At 44.8% G+C, this 23,481-nt stretch overlaps 1 protein-coding gene across 1 annotated transcript in view; it reads right to left on the bottom strand.

Annotated features, from left to right (window-relative positions):
- ADAM19 (ADAM metallopeptidase domain 19) overlaps window positions 1-23,212 on the bottom strand; it is an 85,303-nt gene extending 62,091 nt beyond the window's left edge. The window contains exons 1-3 of the mRNA XM_065873735.1: window positions 23,146-23,212; window positions 20,424-20,509; window positions 15,725-15,795 (exon numbers count right to left, since the gene is read on the bottom strand). Of these exons, the coding sequence (XP_065729807.1) occupies window positions 15,725-15,795; window positions 20,424-20,509; window positions 23,146-23,212 (224 nt within the window). The remainder of the gene's footprint in view (window positions 1-15,724; window positions 15,796-20,423; window positions 20,510-23,145) is intronic.
- Window positions 23,213-23,481: the final 269 nt, after the last annotated feature.

Raw genomic sequence — 23,481 nt, forward strand, 5'->3', positions numbered from 1 at the left:
TCGATAAGAGATAAAGAGTTTCTAGAATACAAGGGGTCTGACATCTTTCCCAACACTTAGATCTCCTCCTTCTCTAGCACGCCAGTCTTCCTCCAAAGGAATCCCTTTCCATGACTTGTCCTTCCTTTCCTGGGAAGGGGGGTGGGGGGGCGGCCTTGGAAAAAGAAACCAAGCCTGATATAATGCAGTCATTATAGCCCCTTTGGCCCATCTCGACCTCTCTCCAGGGAGACTGATGCAAGAGGAGAAAACGTGGGGGCCGCCAGTTTCCTGCAAACCCGTAACCTCGGGGGTAAAAGAAGGAGGAAAAGGGGGCAGTGGGGCACATGGGAGCCATGGAGGGGACTGGAAGGGAGCCATAAGTACAGAAGCCATAAAGACCCATTTCTCCTTAAACTGGCTCAGGAAAGCCTGGCCCAGCTCCACCCACTCAATGATATCATTGTTTTCAACAAAAGCTGGTTTGAGAACCCGAAGGGAGACCCCCAGCAAGGCCTCACCAGTTCCTGGGAGATCAATCAAGTGCTCAGAATTGTAGATAAGGGGGGGAAGTCTATGTAAGGGTGCAGATTACAGAGATAACCAGGGTAAGGACAGACTTTGCTTCTGCCAGGACTTTTAGGGTCACGGAAAGAGTATAGGATGCTACTTGTCACATAGATTTTATCAGTGGATTCCCCACCACCAGAGTTGATGACTGGAGATTATTACCTTCAACTAATGAGAAAACTAAAGATCCGAGAAGTGGCTTATCCGAGGTCCCACCACAAACTAAGGACAAACACGGGGACTTGTACCACTGTCCTGCTACTTACTCAAGCCCGGAACCTCAGATTGGCCTTTGAATCCATCCCCTTCCTCAGCTCATATCCAACCCATCTCCCAGTCTCCATGATTCCACCCTATAAGTATCTCTGGAATCTGTCCCCTTCTCTCCATATCTGCAACCACTTCCCTATATTAGATCACCATAATTACCCCCTCAGATTAAAATAAAGCTTTAGAATGGGTCTTATTACTATCGCCAGTCTTGCCCTTTCCAATCCATCCTCCACACTGTAGTCTAAGTAATTTTTCTCACATGCACTTTGGATGCTGTCACTATCTGGCTTTTAAAATTTCTTCATCGGCTCCCCATTGTCAGCAAGATACACACCCAATCCTTTTAAGGAGCCTACAAGGCCCTTCGAGGACTCGCCCCTGCTTACCTGGACAACCTCTTCTCTCACCGTTTCCTTCCTCCCTCTTGCTCTCTGCTCTAACCACAAAGAACATCGTTTCATCATCAACAAAGGCCTTAGAGCCTTTGTTCCTGCTACTTGCCCTGCGTGGAACCCATCCCCCTCATATAAGCCACAACTCTACCACCACCCTACTTCTCCTTTTACTTCCCTTCCTCCGAGAAGCCTTCGCAGGCCCTCAATCCAGGGTAGGTTCCCCTTCCCCATGCTCCCATGGTACCTTCTACTTCCCCCAACACAGCCTGTCCCACACTGCTCAGTAACGGTTGGATTATCTCTCTCCTCCACTAAGCTCTAAGCCCCATGATGGCAAGCTGTGTTTGCTTGCCGTTACTCTTCCAGGAATACCCAGGACCTAGCCCAATGCCAGCCACCAAGCTGGCACGCACAATATTTGCTAAATGAAGGAAGAGAAGGTAAGAGAGAAAGGAAGTTAAGAATTCCCAACGAGTAACCCAGAGCTCAAGCCCTGGAGACTCAATACACTGGAGACTCTTGTCAGAAAAACCACGGGTTCTCTGACCCAATACCTACTCCCAGTTGAGTTTGAGCAAGACCTGCAACTTGCTCCAGGGTGCCCAAAAGCCTATTCATTCAGCATCCAAGGTATCAGCCAAAGGTCTGCGTATGTCCTTGAGTTCTAAATAGAGAAAGAGTAAAGGTTACATTCTTAAAATCAGAGTATCTCCCGGGCAAAATGTAAACGTGGCTTCATTCTGAGGACAGAAGCAGTCCAGAGGCCTCAGAACTGGCCTCCTCCTATAGACATTTCCCCAGGGGTAATCATGCTCCATGTCCTAGGCACAAAGGTTGGAGAGTAGAAATCCAGCTTCCAGGGAGTCTGGACGAAGAGCCTAGGCACATCCTTGAAGATGAAAACAGAGGTCTGGAAGGTGGGACTTTCAGCACACCTCCCAAGTCCTAATGTAGATCCATCCCGCCCACCAGACCCTGCTTCTCAGGAGACTCCCCCAACTCCCCGAGTTATGAAGAAGCCATCTTTGCCTTGGGCTCAGCCCCTTGCAGTCCATGGCTCCATCCGCCAGGTACACGTCCACCCACTGGGCTCAGCCCAAATTTCCCTTCGACGGCGAGGGGTTGGGGAAGAACCTCTTCTCATCCGAGGTGCAGAAAACACAGCTCAGCTTTAAATTGCACCTCAAGCCTCTTTCCTAAAAGTACCCCATCTACCTCTCTGACAATATGGTTTTACCAGAGGCAAGAGAAAGCCCAACTCAAAGTCAAAAATAAGAGAACAAAAAAATTTGAACTCTAAGCCACTCAAATCCTCAGGTAGCCCAGCTGTGGAAGGGAGAGAAACCCCTTTCCCACTGCCACATACCACTCTTCTGAATTATAATGATTTGGCTAGCTGGAATACTGAATTCCTAAGAGCTTATTAGCACTCCAGTTTTGGTTCCCCTAGATCCAGACCAAATATTTATATATTAATTTCTCAGTCTGAATTCCTTTCTCATTCTTCCACTCATCTCTCTTCCCTCCCTCATCCGAAGCCTCCCCTCCTTGCTCCCACAAGACAGAGCTCCAAGGTACCCTCCTGAGGGAAGTTTTCTCTAACCCCCAGTGAGAAACTCCCCCTTCCTTATCGCCCACTCAGCACTTTACTTTTAACGATATTAAGGAAATTTGTAACCAACCTCGGATTATGCTGTTTGAGCGTTTTCTCTCCCATAGAGAGTAAACGGCCAGAGGGCAAGGATATGGTCTTTGCATCTGCTCCCTACAGCACCAAGCATAGGACTTTACACACAGGTGCTCAATCAATATTTGCTGAAATCAATACTACAAAGCTACAGTAATCAAAATAGCATGGTGTTGGCACAAAACAGACATATGGATCAATGGAACAGAATAGAGAGCCCAGAAATAAACCCACACACCTACGGTTAATTAATCTTCGACAAAGGAGGCAAGAATATACAATGGGAAAAAGACGGTCTCTTCAGCAAGTGGTGTTGGGAAACTTGGACAGCCACATGTAAACCAATGAAGTTATAACACACCCTCTCACCATACACAATAATAAACTCAAAATGGCTTAAAGACTTAAACATAAGACCTGACACTATAAACTCCTACAAGAGAACATAGGCAAAACATTCTCTGACATAAAAATGTTTTCTTAGGTCAGTCTCCCAAGGCAATAGAAATTAAAAGCAAAAATAAACAAATAGGATCTAATCAAACTTACAAGCTTTTGCACAGCAAAGGAAACCATAAGCAAAATGAAAAGACAACCTTCAAAATGGGAGAAGATATTTGCAAATGATGCAACTGACAAGGGCTTAATTTCCAAAATATACAAACAGCTCATACAACGCAACAACAAAAAAAACAAACAACCCTATCCAAAAATGCACAGAAGACCTAAACAGACATTTCCCCTAAGAAGACATACAGATGGCCAATAGGCACATGAAAAGATGCTCAACATCACTAATTATTAGAGAAATGCAAATCAAAACTACAAGGAGGTATCACCTCACACCAGTCAGAATGGCCATCATTAAAAAGTCTACAAATAACAAATGCTGGAGAGAATGTGGAAAAAAGGGAACCCTCCTACACTGTTGGTAGGCATATAAGTTGGTGCAGCCACTGTGGAAAACAGTATGGAGGTTCTTCAGAAAACTAAAAATAGAATTATCCTATGATCCAGCAATTCCACTCCTGGGCATATATCCAGACAAAACTATAATTCAGAAAGATACATGCATCCCTATGTTCATAGTAGCGCTATTCATAATAGCCAAGACATGGAAACAACCTAAATGTCCACTGATAGATGAATGGATAAAGAAGATGTGGTACACACTGCTATTTTTAAAATAGATAGCCAACAAGGGCCTACTGTAAAAAAAATTAAAAATTAAAAAAAAATTTAAAAAGAACTATATATGTCAGTAAATGTTAATAACATAAAAAAAAGATGTGGCATACACACACACACACACACACACACACACACACACACACATACAATGGAATACTACTCAGCCATAAAAAAGAACAAAATAATGCCATTTGCAGCAACATGGGTGCAACTAGAGATTATCATACTGAGTGAAGCAAGTCAGAAAGAGAAAGACAAATACCATATCATATCACTTATATGTAGAATCTAAAATATGACACAAATGAACCTATCTATGAAACAGAAACAGAATCACAGACATAGAGAACAGACTGGTGGCTGCCAAGGGGAGGGGGGGTCGGGGGAGGGATGGAGTGGGAGGTTGGGGTTAGCAGATGTAAGCTTTTATAGAATGGATAAACAACAAGGTCCTACTGTATAGCACAGAGAACTATATTCAATATCCTATAATAAGTCACAATGGGAAGGAATATTAAAAAAAAGAATGCATATATGTATAACTGAATCACTTTGCTGTACAGCAGTAATTAATACAACACTGTAAATCAACTATACTTCAATTTTTTTAAAAATCTGCTGAAATCAAACTTGTAGAGTAGAGTCAAGTTAGCTCTGGTTTATAAGGCAGGAGATCCATCAACTGATGAACAGATAAACACAATGTGGTACATCTATACAATGGAATACTATAAAGCAATAAAAAGTAATGAGGTACAGATGCATGCTATACAACTTGGATAAAACTCAAAAACATTACACAGCGAAAGAAACCAGTCACAAAAAACCAATATTGTATAATCCCATTTATATGAAATACCCAGAATAAGCAAATCTATAGTGACAGCAGATTAATGGTTGCCTAGAGCTGATGGCGTTGGGGGAACGTTGTGGGTAACTGGTCATATTAGTTTGCTAAGGCTGCCTTAACAAAGTGCCACAAACTGAGAGGTTTAAAAAACAGGAAATTATTGTCTCACAGTTCTAAAAGTTAAGCCTAAGATTAAGGTGTTGGCAGGGTCATGCTCCCTTTGAAGGTACTAGGGAAGGATCTGTTCCAGGCCTCTCTCCTAGCTTCTGGCATTTCCCTGGCTTGTGGCCACATAACTCTAATCTTCACATGGCATTCTCCCTCTGTGCGTGTTTGTGTCCAAATTTCCCCTATTTATAAGGACACCAGTCATATTGGATTAGGTGCAATCCTACTCCAGGGTGACCTCATCCCAACTAACTACATCCACAATGACTATCTCCAAATAAGGACACTCTGAGGTATCAATACAAGGGGTTAGGACTTTGACATATGAATTTGCGGAGGGGGGGGGACATATTCAATCCATAACACTGCTAATGGCTTCTTTTTGGGGTGATGAAAATGTTCAAAAATTAGAATATGATGATGGTGGCACAACTCTGTAAATATACTAAAAAACATTGAATGGCATATTTATATAAATGGATCAGCTGTATGGTATGTAAGTTACATCTCAATAAAGCTGTTAAAAAAAAAAGCGGGAGAGTTGGGTTTAAAGATTCTGCCCAAGCTCAATAACCAACCCATTGGTGAGAGTGTGTGAAACAAATTCTCTCAACACAGGTGGTGGATTTAACTTAGTGCCTTTATCTACCTGTTCTGTGTAAATTCCCTGTGACCCAGTGATTCACATCTAGGAGGTGATTCTCTAGAAGTACCTCTCAAAGAACATGAAGGTGTCCACTCCAGCACTATTTGTAAAAATGAAAAAAAAAAAAAAAAAGAAAAGAAAAAAAATAGTTTGAATGCCCATCAATATGGGGGGATTAAATTGATCATGACATCTTGATTATTACTGAATCTGAGTGATGGGTATAAGGGATTCATTATATCATTCTCTCTACTTCTATGTGCATTTGATAATTTTTCATTATACGAAGTTCTAAAAGTTAATTATGGCATATGCATACAATGTACCATCACATAGCCGTATGATCTCAAAAATTTACATGGAAATGTATCCAAAATATACTCCCATACTGTGCTGTATGAACGTAAAATGGTATAGCCTTTGGCAAGGAACCCGTGGAATGGGAGGTACGATTTGTCAAAATTTAAAACATTTTAGACATATATGCTATACGACCTTGCAACTCTATTGCTAGGTATTAATCCTACAGAAATACTTGCAAATGTACTCAAAGATTATGTATAAACCTATTACTGCAGCATTATTTGTAATAGCAAGAAATTAGAAAACTGTCTATTAATGGGCAAATTTTTAAATTCCGGTTCATCCATTCAGTGGCATCCTATGTCATGATTAAGAAGAATGAAGTAGGTCTATAAATATGCTAATGTGGAAAGATACTGAAGAGAAATAATAAAAAAGCAAATTATAGAATGGTACATAAAGTATGATCTCATTTATTTTAAAACTCTATTACTTATATAATTTTTTGCTAGAATTTTATTATCAAAGTTTCAAACACTCCAAAAAGTTCTTCTGTAAATTTTTAAAAATAATTGATGATTGCCCATGTTATATTTCCAAATGAAAAAAAAATAGGTAATAAAACTTAGGATATAGTATAACCCCATTTGGATAAACTTACATGGAAATTTATACAGGGTTAAAATAAAAATTCATATGAAACAGTATGTTCAGGGTAAATGTTCACTCACTGGATGCCAGCTATCGTTGTTATCTTAAGGTAAACAGCCTGATGGTCAAGGGTTCCTCAAACTCAAGAATCAACTCTCAACTTCCTCCAAGTACACAGCTTCCCTTCGCTCTGACAAGGGTCCATCTAAGGCCAACAGGGCAGCTGACAGCTTCCTCCCATTCATTTTACCCTGTGCTCCTGCTGAAGGGCCGCCAGGAGAAATAAGCTTGAGACAAAAGAAAACCATGGACATCCTTCCTGGCTACACAGGCAGCCCTGGCTGCGGGTCCCTGAAAGGAGATAGAGCCGGAACTGGTGAACTAATCCCGACCTCCTTATCAGACAGCTCAGAACCTTGCCAAGGGAGTGCCCGGGCACTGATTCTGCAGGCAGAGACAAGAGGTACAGTTTGGCCGCCTGGAGAACCCTGCACAGCTGTATTCTCGAGATACAGTTAGGTCAAACTGGGCACGGCAGGGGAGCAGAATTGAGTTTCCTCCCAGGGGCAATGGGTTTTAAGGTCATCTTCCTAATTACATTTGGAAACCAGCTCAGGGGAATTCCCTCTTACTTCATTCTTAAATGTTTTTCCCATCCTGCAAAATACAAATAATAGCAACTATTTATTGGGCTCTCACAGTGCACCAGGCACAGTGTCCTTTAAGAGAACTGTGTTATTGAATATCACATGACACCTGATGAGGTGGCCACTATTATGAGCCCCATGATGTGGATGAGGAAACTGAGACTTGCATAGGTAAGCAACTTGCCAAAGCTTACACCTCCAGGAGGTGCAAGGAGCCAGCCTGACTCCTATGTGCCTGGATTGCAGCACTACAGTCCACTGAAATCCAAATTCTAACCTAGGCCTAGGGAAGGCAGGAGGAAAGGGAAGAAGTAGGGCAGAATAACAGAGAAGTAACACCAGTGTTCATCAAAGAAGAGCATACCAAGTAAGGACAGGGCATCCAAGAGGCAGTATGAGGCCACAGCTAAGACCCCGGGCTTGGAGTGCCCTTCCCACCCAGATGTCCTTGAACAAGTCACACGGCTCCATGCCTCAGGGTTCCCATCTGCCAAACAGGACTAACACAGGTACCTACACCTCACAGGGTTGCTGGGATGATTCAATTAGAGATTGCACAACAGAGCCTGCTACATAGGCATCTCCTATGTTGTAGCTATTACTACGGCTGACGATATCATTCTTCCTATCTGACCATCATTCCTCAGCCAGAAGCTGCCTGAAGGCAGACTGTGCATCAGACAACACGAGCTGTAACTTAGGAAATGCTGATGAATGGTAACCACACATGCTATGTCTTAATATGTTTTTCTCTTCCCACTCTTACTTGAAGACAGTCACAGGGGCCACATGCAATGCTTTGCGTCACCAAGACACTTTAGAAAATATCCGTTCTTGACTCTGCATTAATGAAGCTTAGCATGTATTGAAAACCAGCTTATTTACGTGCCACGAGTGATACTACGCACAGCGTAATACATTATCGCTGGGACTTTCCTGGTGATGCAGTGGTTAAGACTCCACACTCCCAATGCAGGGAGCCTAGGTTCGATCCCTGGTCAGGGAACTAGATCCCACATGCATGCCACAACTAAGAGTTCACATGCCACAACTAAGAAGCCCCTGTGCCTCAACTAAGGAGCTGGTGAGCCACAACTAAGGGGCCCACCTGCTGCAACTAAGACCCAGCCCAACCAAATAAGTAAATAAATAAATATATATTTTTAAATACATTATTGCTAAGGCTCACAAACCTGGTGTATTTGTTTCCTGTGCCTGATGTGTAACAAACTACCACAAACTACGTGGCTCAAAACAACAGAAAGCTATTCTTTCACGGTTCTGGAGGTCAAGAGAGTGAAGTTAAGGTGTTAGCAAGGCTGCACTCAGGCTAAGAGATTCCATTCCTGGCCTCTCCCAGCTTCCAGTGGCTGCCTGTATTCCTCGGCTTGTGGCTACATTACTCTCATCTCTGTGGTCACACTGCCTTCTCCTCTTCTGTCTGTCAGCAAATCTCCCTCTGCCTTCCTCTTACAGACATACTTGTGATTGAATTTACAGCCCACCCGGAAAATCCAGAATGATCTCCCCTTCTCAAAATCCTTAATATAGGCACACTTACAAAGATTCTTTTTTGCCACGTAAGACAGCATAGTCTCAGGTTCCAGGAATTAGAATGTGGGTCTCTGGGAGGGTGGGGAACATTTTTCAGCCTACCTCATCCCGCAATGAAGTTATTTTCTATTTTCTATGCAGGACATAGAGTATAGTAAGAAACAGACAGACCTGAGTGTGACTCCTGGATCTGCCTGACATTGAGTGAATTACTCAAATTCCTCACACTTGAGTCTCCCCATTTATAAAATATGAATAATAGTAATATCTTCTAAAAAGAGCTGCCATGCGGATTAAATAAGATGGCATGTGAAATGCCTCTGCACAGTGCCTGGCTCTCAGTAAATGCTCACTGAGGAGTGAGCGTTATCGTGAACACAAATGAATAAACAACATTCAGAAGGCAAGTGACTTGCTGAAGGCCACCTAACCAGAAAGTGTCAGTGCCTGCAACTGAATCTGGGTCTCTCTGGCACCAAAGCCCGAGCATGTTCTACCCTATGGATTAGGCATTTCGGGCTTATGTGCTCACAACCTTAAGAGTCAACACATCTAGGTTATTTCAATTGTGGATGCTACTTCATACTCTCTTCCGGCTACTGTACAGCTGCATCCCTTCAGATCACCACCTCTAGTTACTGAGTTTACACAGTCTACCCTAAGAAAGCAATATCATGTTTCCAATGATTTAGAAATACTGGAGACCCTGCTTATGCAGGGGTGCGGTTAAGAGTTTGGCTTGTACAAAATCACATCAGATTGGCTGGCAATCCATTTGGTCTGCAACTCCAGGGGTTCTGGACAATATGGGAATTATAACCGAAATCAATCTCCATCTACAAAGCTACAATTAGAAACTGCATTTCAAACAGGACCATGAGGTCTCTCTGGGGCAAGGTGCCTAGCCCCAGCACTTAGAATTTAAATCCACGTAGGCATTCGCTGCCTCAGAGTCAACGCAGCAGGGTTCATTCCAGTTCCTGATACTTCAAAAAAATGTTTGAAGAAAAATTCAGACACTCACAGGGAGCTCTCTTCAAGTTCTCATGTCCCCACCCATCCATCCAACCGTTTCCTCGGCACCGGTCTCCTCGGGTTATACAACGTCGGCTGCGGGGAATGGGGAGCCCAGCTGTGTGCAGAGTTTGGAAAAAACATTCTGAATACTTTAGCTCTGCCAAATACTTGGTTAAAGAACGATATCCTCTAATTTCTTAAGCCATGTGTATTTTAAGTGAAATGTAATCCATATGTCTGTGACTCATTTAAATGCACTTCAGTGAAGCATGGTTCACCAAGAGCGCTGGGATATGTCTAAGCCTTTCGTAAGCTTCTCTTTGATCCAGGAAATTGAATTCTGCCAACGACAAATGAAGCTCCTGACAAGAGAGGGTCTAAGAGAGCTGTCCTTTATCCTAGATAAGATGTTAAAATCTATTCCTCACCCAGGAGGAAGCCGGGGAGAACTCCACAGCCTGGGTGATATGCAGAGTTTTGCTCCAGATCAGCTACGCATTTCCACCAGGCCTCCTTGGAAGAGAGATGCAGCAACAAGCGGTGGTAACTAACCTACCCCGTCTATTGCTGAAAACACTCCTCTTCTGCCTATTTCCCCCCTTCTTGGGTCCTCCAGTATTATACAACTCAAATAGGGATGAAGGGGGAAAAGCCCAGGAGCTAGATCACTCCATTAGCAGTGAATGTTAATTTTCCAGGACAATTAATTTTGTTGCTTGATTTCCAAGACAACAAAAGCAGTCTCCATCCCTAAGATATCTCTGAGGGACTGGTAAGAAGTTAAAGATATGAAGTGAGATGAAAGTCGGAAGTAGTGGTAGGTACAATAATCAGTAAACCTCCAAATGCCTAAATTCTGCCTTGACCATTACTATTCCCCATGAGGTCTGGAGGTAGATATGCATACAAAAGAAAACAAATATCCATTCTTATTAGCTAGCCTTATACAAACAGGATTTCTCTTTGGCTGAGCCGGAGCACAATGAATGGGGTGAGACCAAAGGACATCTCTCCTTTTCCCAAGCCAAAACCTAAATCTGGCCTCATTTGGACTCCAGGAAGGAAGTCCACTGAAGAGATGAGAGTTGCAGAATGTGCTTCAGAGGTTAGCAGAGAGAAGTATATAGATGGCCAAAGATCCTCTGGGCACAGCGCCCACTGGCTGAGCTGCTCGTCTGCTTTTGAAGGTGATCTTGTAATGTAGTAATTGAGCCAGTGAGCATCCCGCAAGCAGGTTCAACAGTTCAGTGTGCCCTCCTCTTGGGAGAAAGTGGAGAAGGGAGAGAGCCAGGGCCTACATCTCCCTGGAGGCGACCAACTCCCCAGATGCCTACAGCTAAGGAAGATTCCATTTGATTTCAGCAAACAAACTGTTGTCCAATAGGGTTTCTGGATTGATGAGGCAGTCCTCAGAGCCTGGGGGAAATTACGTGGAGAAAAAAATATTATGGATTTATACCTCAAAACTGTGGGTTGTGGAAATAGCAGCCTATAATTTCTTCCCTGTAATTTCCCTTCTCGTGCTTATGTTGCCTAAACGGTGGGGCCTGAGCTATCAGTTCATCCCCGACTTCAAGGTCTGTGGTTTTGGGGGTATTTGCCTTTATCCCACTGCTCCCTATTTCCAGGAATGTCTACAGAACTGGAGAGTAAATGCCCTGAGGCAAGGACCTCTTTTCCATTTTCCACTTATGTGGTATCCTTTCAATAGGTAGCACAGGAAAGGCTTTTAGAACCCAACTGGGACAAAACCCTCATTCGACAGATGAGAAAGTTGAGGCCCAGGAGGGCCAACTGGCTTGTTGACCGATTCCACATTGTCTGTCTCTGAGCTCAGTACTCTCTCCACTGTACCACACAGCCCTAATCACAAGTCAGGTTCTCCTAACAACAGCTATGTACCAACAGTGGCAAATGATGGATAGGTGTGAGTAAATGTAAGACTAGGGAACATATCAGAGCAGAGTACTACCTTCATCACATACAGGTGAGTCTACAAAAACACGTGTGGGGCAACATGTAGAGTATAATCTTATTTCTGCTCCTCCCTCAGCACAAAAACAGCAGCCTGGTGTGCTTCTGTGTGATCGTGCCGATGAGTATCTACGTGCGTGCTCTCACACGCAGAGAAAAGGTCCATGGCAGGCTCACCAACTGTTCACAGTGGACTCTCCTTGTGGGTGGGAGACCTTCATTCTTTCACTCATTATATTCCGGTATTGCTACATGTTTTACAATGAGCACGTACTGCTTTTGCAATTTAAAAAAGCACAAGCTAGAAAAAAATAGTGGCTGCCATTTACTGGGTATGGAGTACAAACCAGGCACTATGCTGACCCCCTGACAGGCACCATCTCATTTCATCCTCCCAGCGGCTCTGCGGTGTGGGACTCTTATTATACCCCAGATAGGGAAACTGAGGCTTGAAGAGGACGTACGGTTAGTAAGTGGCGAGTCAGGATCTGAACCAGGACCCTCCAACATGAAAGCCGCATTGAGGTTAGCCCTACGATGTCACTCTATTCCACCTGCACTCAACAGAGAAGAGAGTGTGTGTCCCCCATGGGAATGTCATCCGTTTATCCCGTGTTGCTTCACAGCAGAAAAAGGCTGCCAGCTGCTGTGCTATGGAACTAAGGCACCTTGGGGTGTCTGCTGCCTGAGCTGAAGGCCCATTTGCTGTGCCCCTCTCTCCTGGCCTAACCCCCATGTTCCTCCATCCTCACTATTCTTGGCTATCTCTCCATGTGTGAATTCCATTAGAGGCCTGCTCACTGCTATTTCGGGCCATGCATTAGCACATGGGCTTTGATTAGACGAGAGAAGGCCAGACACTTCAGGATGATGAAAAAGAAATTAGAAATGTCCTCTCCCTCCCCTCAGAGTCCCAGAAGCCCTTGTCCACAGCTCCTAGGAGGCCTGAGAATCCAATATATGAGGAGACGTACGTGGGGGCAGGGGGAGGGAATGGAAACCCTCATAACCTATTAGGACCTTTGAACCTGGCTGTTCTTGCTCCTTGGAACTGTCATCTCCCCGCTGTCCACGTGGCTCACTTCCTCACCTCCTTCAGGTTTGGACTCAAATATCAATTCACCACCAAGGCCTGCTCTGGCCACCGTTCCCAGCACCTCCCTCCCGAACCCCTGCTCTCCAGAGCCCTTATGTTCCTTTTGTTTCTGCCACGGCAGTTGTCACTGGACATACTACACATTCACTTGTGTAGTTATTGTTCCCCTCCACTGAAATATAAGATCCAGGAAGGCAGAACTGTTTTATTCACAACTATATCTGCAGTACCTGCACTGGGGCCTGGAATGCTACAGATGCATCCAAGAGGGAAAGATAAATGAATCAACTGAGGAAGTTGAGAACCAGAGCCTGAGGATCACTTAGCACAGGGCCTAGTTTCCCCCTCAAATATCATGGGATTATAAAAACTTCATAATTTTGATAAAATGTGAAAAATCAGAAAAGCAGCACCACCACCCCCCCCAAGCTGTTTTGAATCCAGACTTGCACGCACCATGAATGAGAGGGCTTTGGGAAGTAAACACACTAGCAAGTCGTGTGCAGTTGGAGTTCCGCTTGCTAACACATGTTCAAAAACAAAAAGCCCAATTTAGACGAAAATAGCAGGAAGCCATCCCCAGGGATACCTGGTGAGGTCATATTGCTTGGCTCTGCTGCTTCCACTTTTGTCAAGTCTCCTGCCTGCTGCCAATTCAAGGACGCCAGGAATCACATCCAGGCCACTGCTGATCACTGGGAAACAAAAGAGCTCCAGGCAACAGACAACAGAACCACATCTCCAGGCTCTCCTCTGGAACCTCAGTGTGGGACCGTAAAACATCACAATAGTAGTCAACTATTTACTGTGCTCTCTGTAAGCACTTTGTGTACATCACTGTTCTCAGCCCTCACAACCACCCATATGAGGCTGGTGTTACTAGTCTCATTTTATAAGTGGGGACACTGAGATTCTAAAAGACGCAGCAATATGCCCCAGGTTACTCGGCTAGTAAGTTGAAACTGCGTTTCTGTGACTCCAAATCCAAGAACACAAATGATCCTCATTTCACCTCTCTCATTTACTTGCTGTGTGGCCTTAGGCAAGTGCCTATCCTTCCCTGAGTCGAAGTTTCTGCTTCCATGCATAAGACTGCTGCACTCAGTGTTTTCTATGGCATCTTCACGCTCTAACTTCCTATGACCTCTTGCAAAGACTCCAAAATACGAAGGAAGGATGAGTCCTGGGATCCCTGCTTGGCCAGTCCAACTCCAAAGGATTTGCCCATGACACTAACCCCATCACATAGGCAGCCCAGAGGAAGCTGAGGGGTCAAATGCCCCAGCTGGAGGCAGAATAGGACAGATTAGACGGAGGTGGTGATAGGGAACAATAGACTAGAGCTAGAGGGTTAGGGCCATGAGAAACTGAAGAAGGTCCCTGAGAGAGACTAAGAACAGACCCTCTGGGGGCCTTTCCTGCGAGACCAAAGGAAGACACTACAAGGAGAAATCCCAGGCAGATTTCTGGGCCTGCGCCCTCTGCAGACACAGCCAGCTGGGTCTATTCCAGGGAAATGGGACAAAAGGAACACATTCTTGGGCTGGTTTTACTCCAGGAGTAAGGTAGGAGGAAAGTAGCAAAAATGATTGAGATGCCCATCTTTCTGGCTTCCCGAAGGCCACCACATTCTGGAGGCAGAGGAAAGACTCGGATGAAGCCCATTACTGCACAGGCTGCTTAAGTCATACTTTTACTACACTTCCGACACCACTCATCCTCCTCTGCGAGTGTCCAAAAAGCCCAAATTTGGAATAATTTATATTCTTGCTTTCCACCCAAGCTTAGCAGTCATTCCCATCCTCCTGGATATGGGAAGGTCCCTATCCATCGCCTTCTTGGCAGGGATGCATGTCATTACTCATCTGCTTCCAAGGGACTCCGGAGGCTGCCAAGAGGAGACAGGCAGTTCTGAGAGCCATGCAGCCTTATCTGCAAGGTCTGTGCGGCAGAATGTAAGTGGGACTGTTGGTGGGGAAATATCAGAAGCCCTCAGAGGACCCCGGCCAAGTAAGGAGAGCTCTCCAGTGGCCAAAGCAGATTGGGAATGGCCAAAGAATGGGCAAAAGACACAGCCGTGCCTTATGTCTATTCACCGGCTCGATAACGTGAATCAAGATACAGCTGCACTTGATGGCAAATCAACGTGGAAATATTTCTGAGCCAGGCAGCCATCCAAGAGGAGTGAGGTTAGGAAGATGGAGGAACCAGCCCGATGAAGCCAGGAGACTGCTGACCATATGCCCTTATTGGCAGGAGCTCAGATGCAGCTGACCCAGAATGGACAGAGCAGCCAGGGTGTGAGCATCAAATCCCAGAACACTCCACCTTGCCTCTCTCCTTTCTGCTGTCTTCCTCTAATCTCCTTCACTTCCTGCTGTGCGCTGTGCTGGAGCTAGTAAGACAGCTGCCAAAGTCCTCCAGCCCATCCCTCCCTTCATGTCTCCCACATACACACACTCACACACACTCACGTGCAGTGAATTCTAAGAGGCCCCAGAAATACAGCCTGAGGAATTTCAAGGAAGACGTTACACAGTCCACTAATTTCACAGCAAGTCAAGAGACTGTGGAAATACTGGCTCTATAAGATGCTCCCCACAAAGGAACCCTAGCTTGAGAGCTTGGGTCACTTCGCTGTTTCCTTCCAAAACAGGCACCTGCGTCCGGCACTGACATGCAAGTGGGTTGTTTCATTTCAGACAAAGGAGAAGTCCACTTACTCATTCTTCTCCAGGTCCAGGATCAGTTCTCGCCCCTCAGCCATCACCCTGAGCTCAGCTTTGAGTGGATGCTAAAAGCAACAACAAAAGAATGTCAGTTCCTAAAAGCAGGGGACGAGGCTACCAGGAAGGGGTGCACGATCTAGCACAGGGCTCTGACCTGGATCCACAGGAAGTGGATCCACAAAAAAGGCTCAATCTCATTTCCAGCCCAAACATGAAATATCTTCACTCCCAGAAGGACCCAATTCCCCTCCCCCACCTGCATTCTCCTCAAAGACAAAGGAGAGAAACTCCAAGCCGAAATGTGGTTTTAAGCGCCTGCATGCAGGCCTGGTAAAGGCAAACCCTGAAAAACACGATCTTGGAAGACAAATTCTGAGCGGAGTTAGATCTGGCTTCAAGTGCTGGCTCCGACACTATAGTCGTGAATTGGGCACATTACCGAACCTCCCTACAACTCAGTTTCCTCATTTATAAGACAGAGGAGTAATAGTCAACTTTATGGGGCTCTTGTAAAGACTAAATGACATGGTAAATGTAAAGAATTTTATTACAGCGCTTGGCATACAGGAAGCCCGTTACATGTTGGCTGTTATCTAAAGTACCAGGGAAAGCCTCTTCATCATGGTCTCGTATTTTATTTTATATTGGCTCTGTTTGGATACCCCTCAATCATCTCAGAGGAGACAAGTAGAAGAACCTCCTACTAAGGTTTTAAAGGTCTGAAAGATACATTTTACACACAGGAGAAAATGTGCTGAGGGCCGAAGTAGCTACACACCCAGAAGAGACCATTTAAAGTATCATACAAATGGCCAATAAGCATAAAAAACATGCTCAGCATCACTGGTAACTTTCCCTCACCCAAAAAGATTTCTTTTTTAAGATATCTTTTAAAAAACCAAAGCAACAAAGATTTTTTTAAAACCATAAATCACAATGCAGTGGAATATACTATAGAATGGGCACTCTCACACCCTACCAGTGAGAATTTCAATGAATACTGGCTCACCGGAAAATAATCTGTCAGTATGGACCAAGAGTTTTAAAATGTTTAGGCTCTCTAACTCAGAAATAGAAGATTCTATCTGAAGGGAACAAATGGAAACACAGGCAATGGTTTATACACAAGGATGCTCATTACTTACAATAATGACTAATGAAATAGAACCTAAATGTCCAAAAATAGGAGAATGGCTAAATAACTGATAATCCATTCACATGGCAAAACATTACACAGTCACTAAAAATGATGACTTTCAATAATTTTTAAATTATCAAGAAAGTACATATGATAATGATTAAGCACAAAAAAAACATAACACTGTATGTTTTATTCGCTCACACTTTTGTAAAGGGACTAAAGTAGAGCGAAATAAACCAAAAGGTTACCATAGTTACTTCTCAGCAGTGAGAACATGAGTTAATTCTATTTTCTTTAGTGCATTTTTCCATGTTTTTATAATGGCTTTATATATATACATATATATTTTTTTGGACTGCGTTGGGTCTTCACTGCTGCACACGGGCTTTCTCTAGTTGCGGTGAGTAGGGTCTACTCTTCGTTGCAGTGCACGAGCTTCTCACTGCGATGGCTTCTCTTGTTGCGGAGCTCTAGGCACGCGGGCTTCAGTAGCTGTGGCGTGAGGGCTCAGTAGTTGTGGCTCGCGGGCTCTGGAGCGCAGGCTTGGTAGTTGTGGCGCACAGGCTTAGTTGCTCCACAGCATGTGGGACCTTCCTGGACCAGGGCTCGAACCTGTGTCCGCTGCACTGGAAGGTGGATTCTTAACTACTGCCCAGCAGGGAAGCCCAAGCTTCTACCCCTTTTAAGGTTGACCTCAAAGATTAGTTCTGGCATGTATGAGAAAGTGGGTCACCTGCTTTGCCACCTCTGGTTGGGGCCTGCCTCTTCCAAGCACGTTTCTCTTATCAACTTCAAACTCCACTTCCCATTAGGGTCCTGGGCATCCCTGAAACTTTTGTGCCACTGAGGGCTCTGATGAAATCTGAACATTGTGATCTAGGATGCTTATGCAACTCTGTCCTTTGCTATTTTTTGCTAATTTATCCTACTCATTTCTCTTAACAAGGGACATTTCAAAAACATGGGGAGAGGAAGCTAGGGGGATGTTTACCCAATAACTTTCACTAAGAAATTCACTTCTCTGTTTCTGATGCCTATTTCTGATTCAGCTCCACCAATACCTATTTCTGGTCGCTGGTCCTTTGCCACTTCACTCTGGGGGGTCTGGAGCAAGGGCCCTGCCCAATCACATTAAGCATCAGAGACACAGTCCCAAGTGGGCATTTGAGGAAAAGCACACAGCAACAGAGCTGTATCAATCCCTTATCTAAGAGGTAGGTGGCCAAGAGTCCACACAAAAAAATGAAAGTTGACACAGATCAAAGCACTTTCACTTCTCCCCCAAAGAGACACAAGCTGCAACATAAGTATGAACATTTATTTTTAAGTGGGTAATCCAAAAATATTTCTCTAGTCTGGAAGATGCTCAGACACTGATATTTAAGATATGATGTTTCCAGGGGACATTTCAAGCAAAACAATGAAATAGCACCGTAAGGATGTATGTAGCTTCCCTGTCCAGATTCACTCGGTTTTTGTCTTGCAACTCCACTCTGTGCTAGGAAGGGGCAACATCACCTCTCCTAGGAAGTATAGGAGCTGACCCACTGCTTATACTTCCCCAGGGCAGGGTTAAAATGCCTTTCTCTTTTGAGCTAGATTAAACAGATCTTCAGCTCCACAGGGTATTGGAAATCTGTCCTATATATCTGTACCCCCCTTAAGACATAGTACAATATTTAGCATATAGTGTTCAACTAACGTTTGATGAATGAAGTAATTACAAAATGAGAAAAAGATGCCTGAGTGAGACCTACCTCTCCCTCTCTTGACATTCATTCATTTGTTCTTCAACAAATATTTATGGTGCCAGGCACGGTGCTAACTATGCCTACAAAATACAATGACCCAGATTCTGGGCAGACAATGGCTGGGAACAAAGACAGGATCTGAGCTCCACTTTGTTTCTCAGGCCCTTCCTGAGGATGCCCAGCATCCCACATCTGGAGGGAACAGAGAGGCGTCTATAAAAGTATCAGATCCATTCCTCGGACAATAATGGATAGGTTGGAATATCCAAGATCTTAATTTTTAAAAATAACCTTCTCTAGGACGGCCATCCATTAATTTGTCTAGACTTTTCCTGAAGCTATTTTCAGTCTCTCCTACTTTTTGATGAAATGAACGCCACACATTTATTGTCTTTAGGATAAAACATTATTTGCTTTCATTTGTCCTAATATTTTTGCTGTAAATTCCCTTATTAAATCCAAACTGGAGCATTTTTGGACATGTCTGCATTAGTCTAGGCATAACTTCATGTATTCTGGGCATTTCTACTCTCCATTTACCTTTCCAGACTCAAGGACCACAAGTCTGAAATCTTTCCTGACACAGCTCTCTCCTCTCTCTGCTACCGTAATCTGGCTCTCTTATATGTTGCCCAATAAATCACTGACCATTTGAACCCAAAGGGCTCTTGTTAACTACCCCTCCTCTCCAGCCCTCTTCCTTCTTATCCCATCTAAGCCCTATTTTATAAATGAGGAAACTGAGTTCAGAAAGTGAAAGTCCAGTAGCTGGTTACTGACATGCAGCAATCACATCTTCCTTTCCAGTTCTTTCTTGTCTCACTTGAGCTATAAGAACCAGAACCAAAGACTATCCTAGATGCACAGATACTTCCTGCAAGAACAGGATAATGTTTTCTGTCTTATTCCCAATCCCCCTTATAAAGCCCGTGCATTCTGCTGGTGTCATGGCCCAAGGAGCCTACTGAATTTTAAGATTATTGGATTTGAAGACAGATTCCTCAGTATAAGGTCCCTACCCTGCATCTTAGTTTAAAAATAGTTTGGGTTGGGCTTCCCTGGTGGCGCAGTGGTTGAGAGTCCGCCTGCCGATGCAGGGGACACGGGTTCGTGCCCCGGTCCGGGAAGATCCCACATGCCGCGGAGAGGCTGGGCCCGTGAGCCATGGCCGCTGAGCCTGCGCGTCCGGAGCCTGTGCTCCGCAACGGGAGAGGCCACAACAGTGAGAGGCCCGCGTACCGCAAAAAAAAAAAAAAAAAAAAAAATAGTTTGGGTTATCATTTTTCTCTCCAAGTATATTATCTCATCAATAAAGTGAAGCAGGGACATCCCTGGCGGTCCAGTGGTGAAGACTCCACACTCCCAATGCAGGGGGCACGGGTTCGATCCCTGGTCAGGGAACTAAGATCCCGCATGCCTCACAGTGTGGCCAATAAATAAATAAATAAATGAAGTGAAACACATATTATGCAGAGCAAAAACTAATGACAAAATTTAATCAATCCCAGCAGAGAGTCGGTGATTTTTGTGACACATATTTGCACTTAGCTTATGTCAGCATTAACATGGATTTTTCATTTCCTCAACTACTTGCATTTAGAAGTGTTTCTAGTAGGTTGTCACACAACGAAGGAAAGCCCCATCTGGGATTTCCAAAACTGGAACACAGAGCAGAAAGAGTGGGCCAGAAACGGAACTAGTGGTGATAGCTGGGCTTCCAGGAAAGTTGAGTAGGTGACCTCAAGCCTCACAAAATGGAGTTGTCAGCTTCTGCCTGTGAAAATGAGATTCTTTGTCTTACCTTTTCCCACAAGGGGCTTTCTGCAGTCTTCCACTGAGGTATTACTAGTTCATGTTGTGGCTGGGGGCTGCCTTCCCCACTTCCTCCTGCCAACACAGGAAGCACACCATTGGAATCCCAGACCTCTGCACCCTAGCTAAGCCAGGCATGCACTGCCAACCGGAAAGACCCATACTGGGTTGTCAGGAGACCTGATGGATTCCAGGCTCTTGGCACTCACTATGGGTCAGGCACTCTGCTAGGTGCTGATAATATCGTGGTTGGTCTGTGTATACTTCAGAAAGTTTATCTTCTAGAGATGGGAAGCAGACAACACAAATATTCTCCAATGGTACCAGAGGGTCATGAAATAAAGAGACCCTGAAGAGGAGGTACCTATTTTAGAGAGGATGATCAGCAAGGATGGCATTTAATTGAGACCTGAGGGACCAGAAAGAAGATGCAAAGATCTACGGGAAGGGTGTCCCAGGGAGACAGGGCAGCAAGAGCAGAAATGGCCTTGGCCTGTTTAAGGAACAAGAAGAAGTTAGAGGTAGCTAGAACGTAGCAAACGAGAGGGGAAATTGGTAGATATGGTCAGCAAGACAGCCATGGGTCTGGTATCACAGAGGGCATGGAAAGTGTCTGGATTTTATTATAAATAGACTTGGAAGGCACAGGAGGGTTTAGACACAGAGCAATATGATCTGTATTTGGTTTTTAAAAGATCTTTCTGCCGCTGGGTGGAGATGGAGAGGGTGGAGGTGGGGGAGGGAGGCAGGAGTGCAAGTAGAAGCAGGAAGGCAAGGCTGGAGACTTGCAGGAGCCCTAGTGAGAGTTGCTGGTGGCTCAGACTAGAATGACATCAGTAAAGAGGAATGAAGTGTTTGGATTCTGGGTATATCTGGAGGGCAAGCCCCTGGGTATTATTTCCATTGAGTTTCAGTTTTCTCATCTGTAAAATGAAGACAATGATACCCACCTGCCCATCTCACAGCATTACTGGGGAGAGTTACTGTGAAAGTGCTTCCCAATCCGCAAAGCATCATCGCGTTAACCTGAGCTTCCTAAGGGCAAGTTTGCATTTTCATATCACTTTCTACTTTCCAAATGATTCTCACCACCCAGTTCTCTGTACTCAAGACAACCCTGGGAGCTAGGTAGGAGGATTCCTATTTTTCAAGAAAGGTGAACTGAAATCTGTTTGAGGAGACTTGTTCCAGGCAGGGCAGACCTCAAACATTGGTCGCAGGCAATCTTAATAAAGTGGTAATTGCTCAGGACCTAGGCAAATTAGTCTCCGTAAGAATAGGCCAAATCCACAGGACTCCTGGGGTTGAAGTGAGGACTCCAAAATTTATTCTTTCTAAACCAACCACATCAATCACCTAGAATACAATGAGTGACACAGAAGATGGCCATAGTTGTTCTGTTAGACTGGCCCAATTATGAGTGATTAACTTTCCTTTGAGATTACTGATATGATATATTCTCAATCAAAATAGATCCTAAAAAATAACCTCATTAGAGTAGCATTAGTTTCATCATATTAGTAAAAATGAGAAGCAATTCATTCATTTACTCATTACATGTTTTCTGAGCGCTTAACTATATGCCAAATGCTATGCTAGGTGCTTGATATTCACTGGGGAATCAGGCATAGTTTCTGATCTAGTGGCTCTGATCAATCTAGAGTCTCTGCAACAAAAAGGAGTTATGCTAGTCAATGGAACATTCAAAGGAATGAAATGATCTTTATGATTGCAAAAATTATTGAAAGCAAGGCTCAATAACAGGAACACAGTACCTCTTAAGAAAAATTGTTCAAACCTTGGAAATAAGGCAAAAAGAGCAAGCAGGATGTCCTTTCAATGTCACATTTGGAGCACTGTTTAACGGGCCTTCCCACATATTAGTGAATTATCGAGAGGAAGGTACCTTTGTTTGACTTTTTTGTTTCCTATTAATGAAAGGCTATACTCTGTGAAGTTATCTGTTAACTGTAGCTTTCAGTCTGGTAGAGATGCAAATGACTTCAGTATAGTAGAAAGATAACTAAGAATTATGGTTGTTTGGCCCCATGGAGCATTGACCACTTGTGTATCTGTCCCAGCACAGGATTTCAACATTCTTTCTCCAATGCTTGTATCACTCCTGTTCCTCTAATGCTTTGAACTAGCTTTACCGTTCTATTCACTGCCTCATTAATGAATCAAATCAATCTTTGCCAACCTTTCATCCTATATTTGTATAAGAGCCATGTTTTTAACTTTTTGAAAATTATACTTCTGCGATTTCTTGAAGGAATTTATAGTCATTGAAACCATGTTTTTGGAGAATGTAACGATGTGGCAAATGCTCATAATGTGAAGTGGCATATGCAAGACACAAAACAGTACCTATGGTACGGCTCCAATTTTATCAAAATATATTTATAGGCACACACACAAAGACTGGAGAAAAGAGGAGAGACTAGGAAAGCAGCGGAAAGAAAAGCCAAAAGCAGAAAAACCGAGGAAAAGGAGAGAGAGGGAGGCAAGCCAGGGAGGGACCGACTGTTTTCTGCCTGCTCCGGGTCTCCCGCATCTCCACCACCTCCCCTGGCGCACAACGTGGGAACAAAGCCGGGGCTCCCGGCCTGGGGGTCGGCGGGGGCGCTGCCCCGAGGAGTTGCGGGGGGCGACTCCCAGCTCCCCCAACCCACCCACCTCCAAAGCCCCCCGTCTCCCGCCCTGCTACTTACTTCTGGTCCACCCCAGCAGGGCGAGCGCCAGCAGACAGAGCTGGGCAGCGCCCACGCCCCGGGGCATGGTGTCAGCTGGCCCCTCGCGCACTCTGCGTTCACCAGCACGCGGCCATGCCAGCACCCTAACCAGGCCGCGGCGCTTCTAGAACCCACGGTCGCCCAGCAGCTCCCAGCCCTGCTCCCAGCCATTGGCCGGGACGCTCCGCCCCCGGCTCCGCGGAGGAGGGGCGGGAGGAGCCAGGGGCGGAGCCAGCGCGACCCCTGGGAGCCAGGCGAGATGGGGGCGGGGGACGGGGTGGGGGGCGGTGTTCGGCGGTGCTCAGGTGCTGGCGA

The sequence above is a fragment of the Phocoena phocoena genome, chromosome 3 (assembly GCF_963924675.1).
Source record: "Phocoena phocoena chromosome 3, mPhoPho1.1, whole genome shotgun sequence".
Lineage (NCBI taxonomy): Eukaryota > Metazoa > Chordata > Mammalia > Artiodactyla > Phocoenidae > Phocoena > Phocoena phocoena.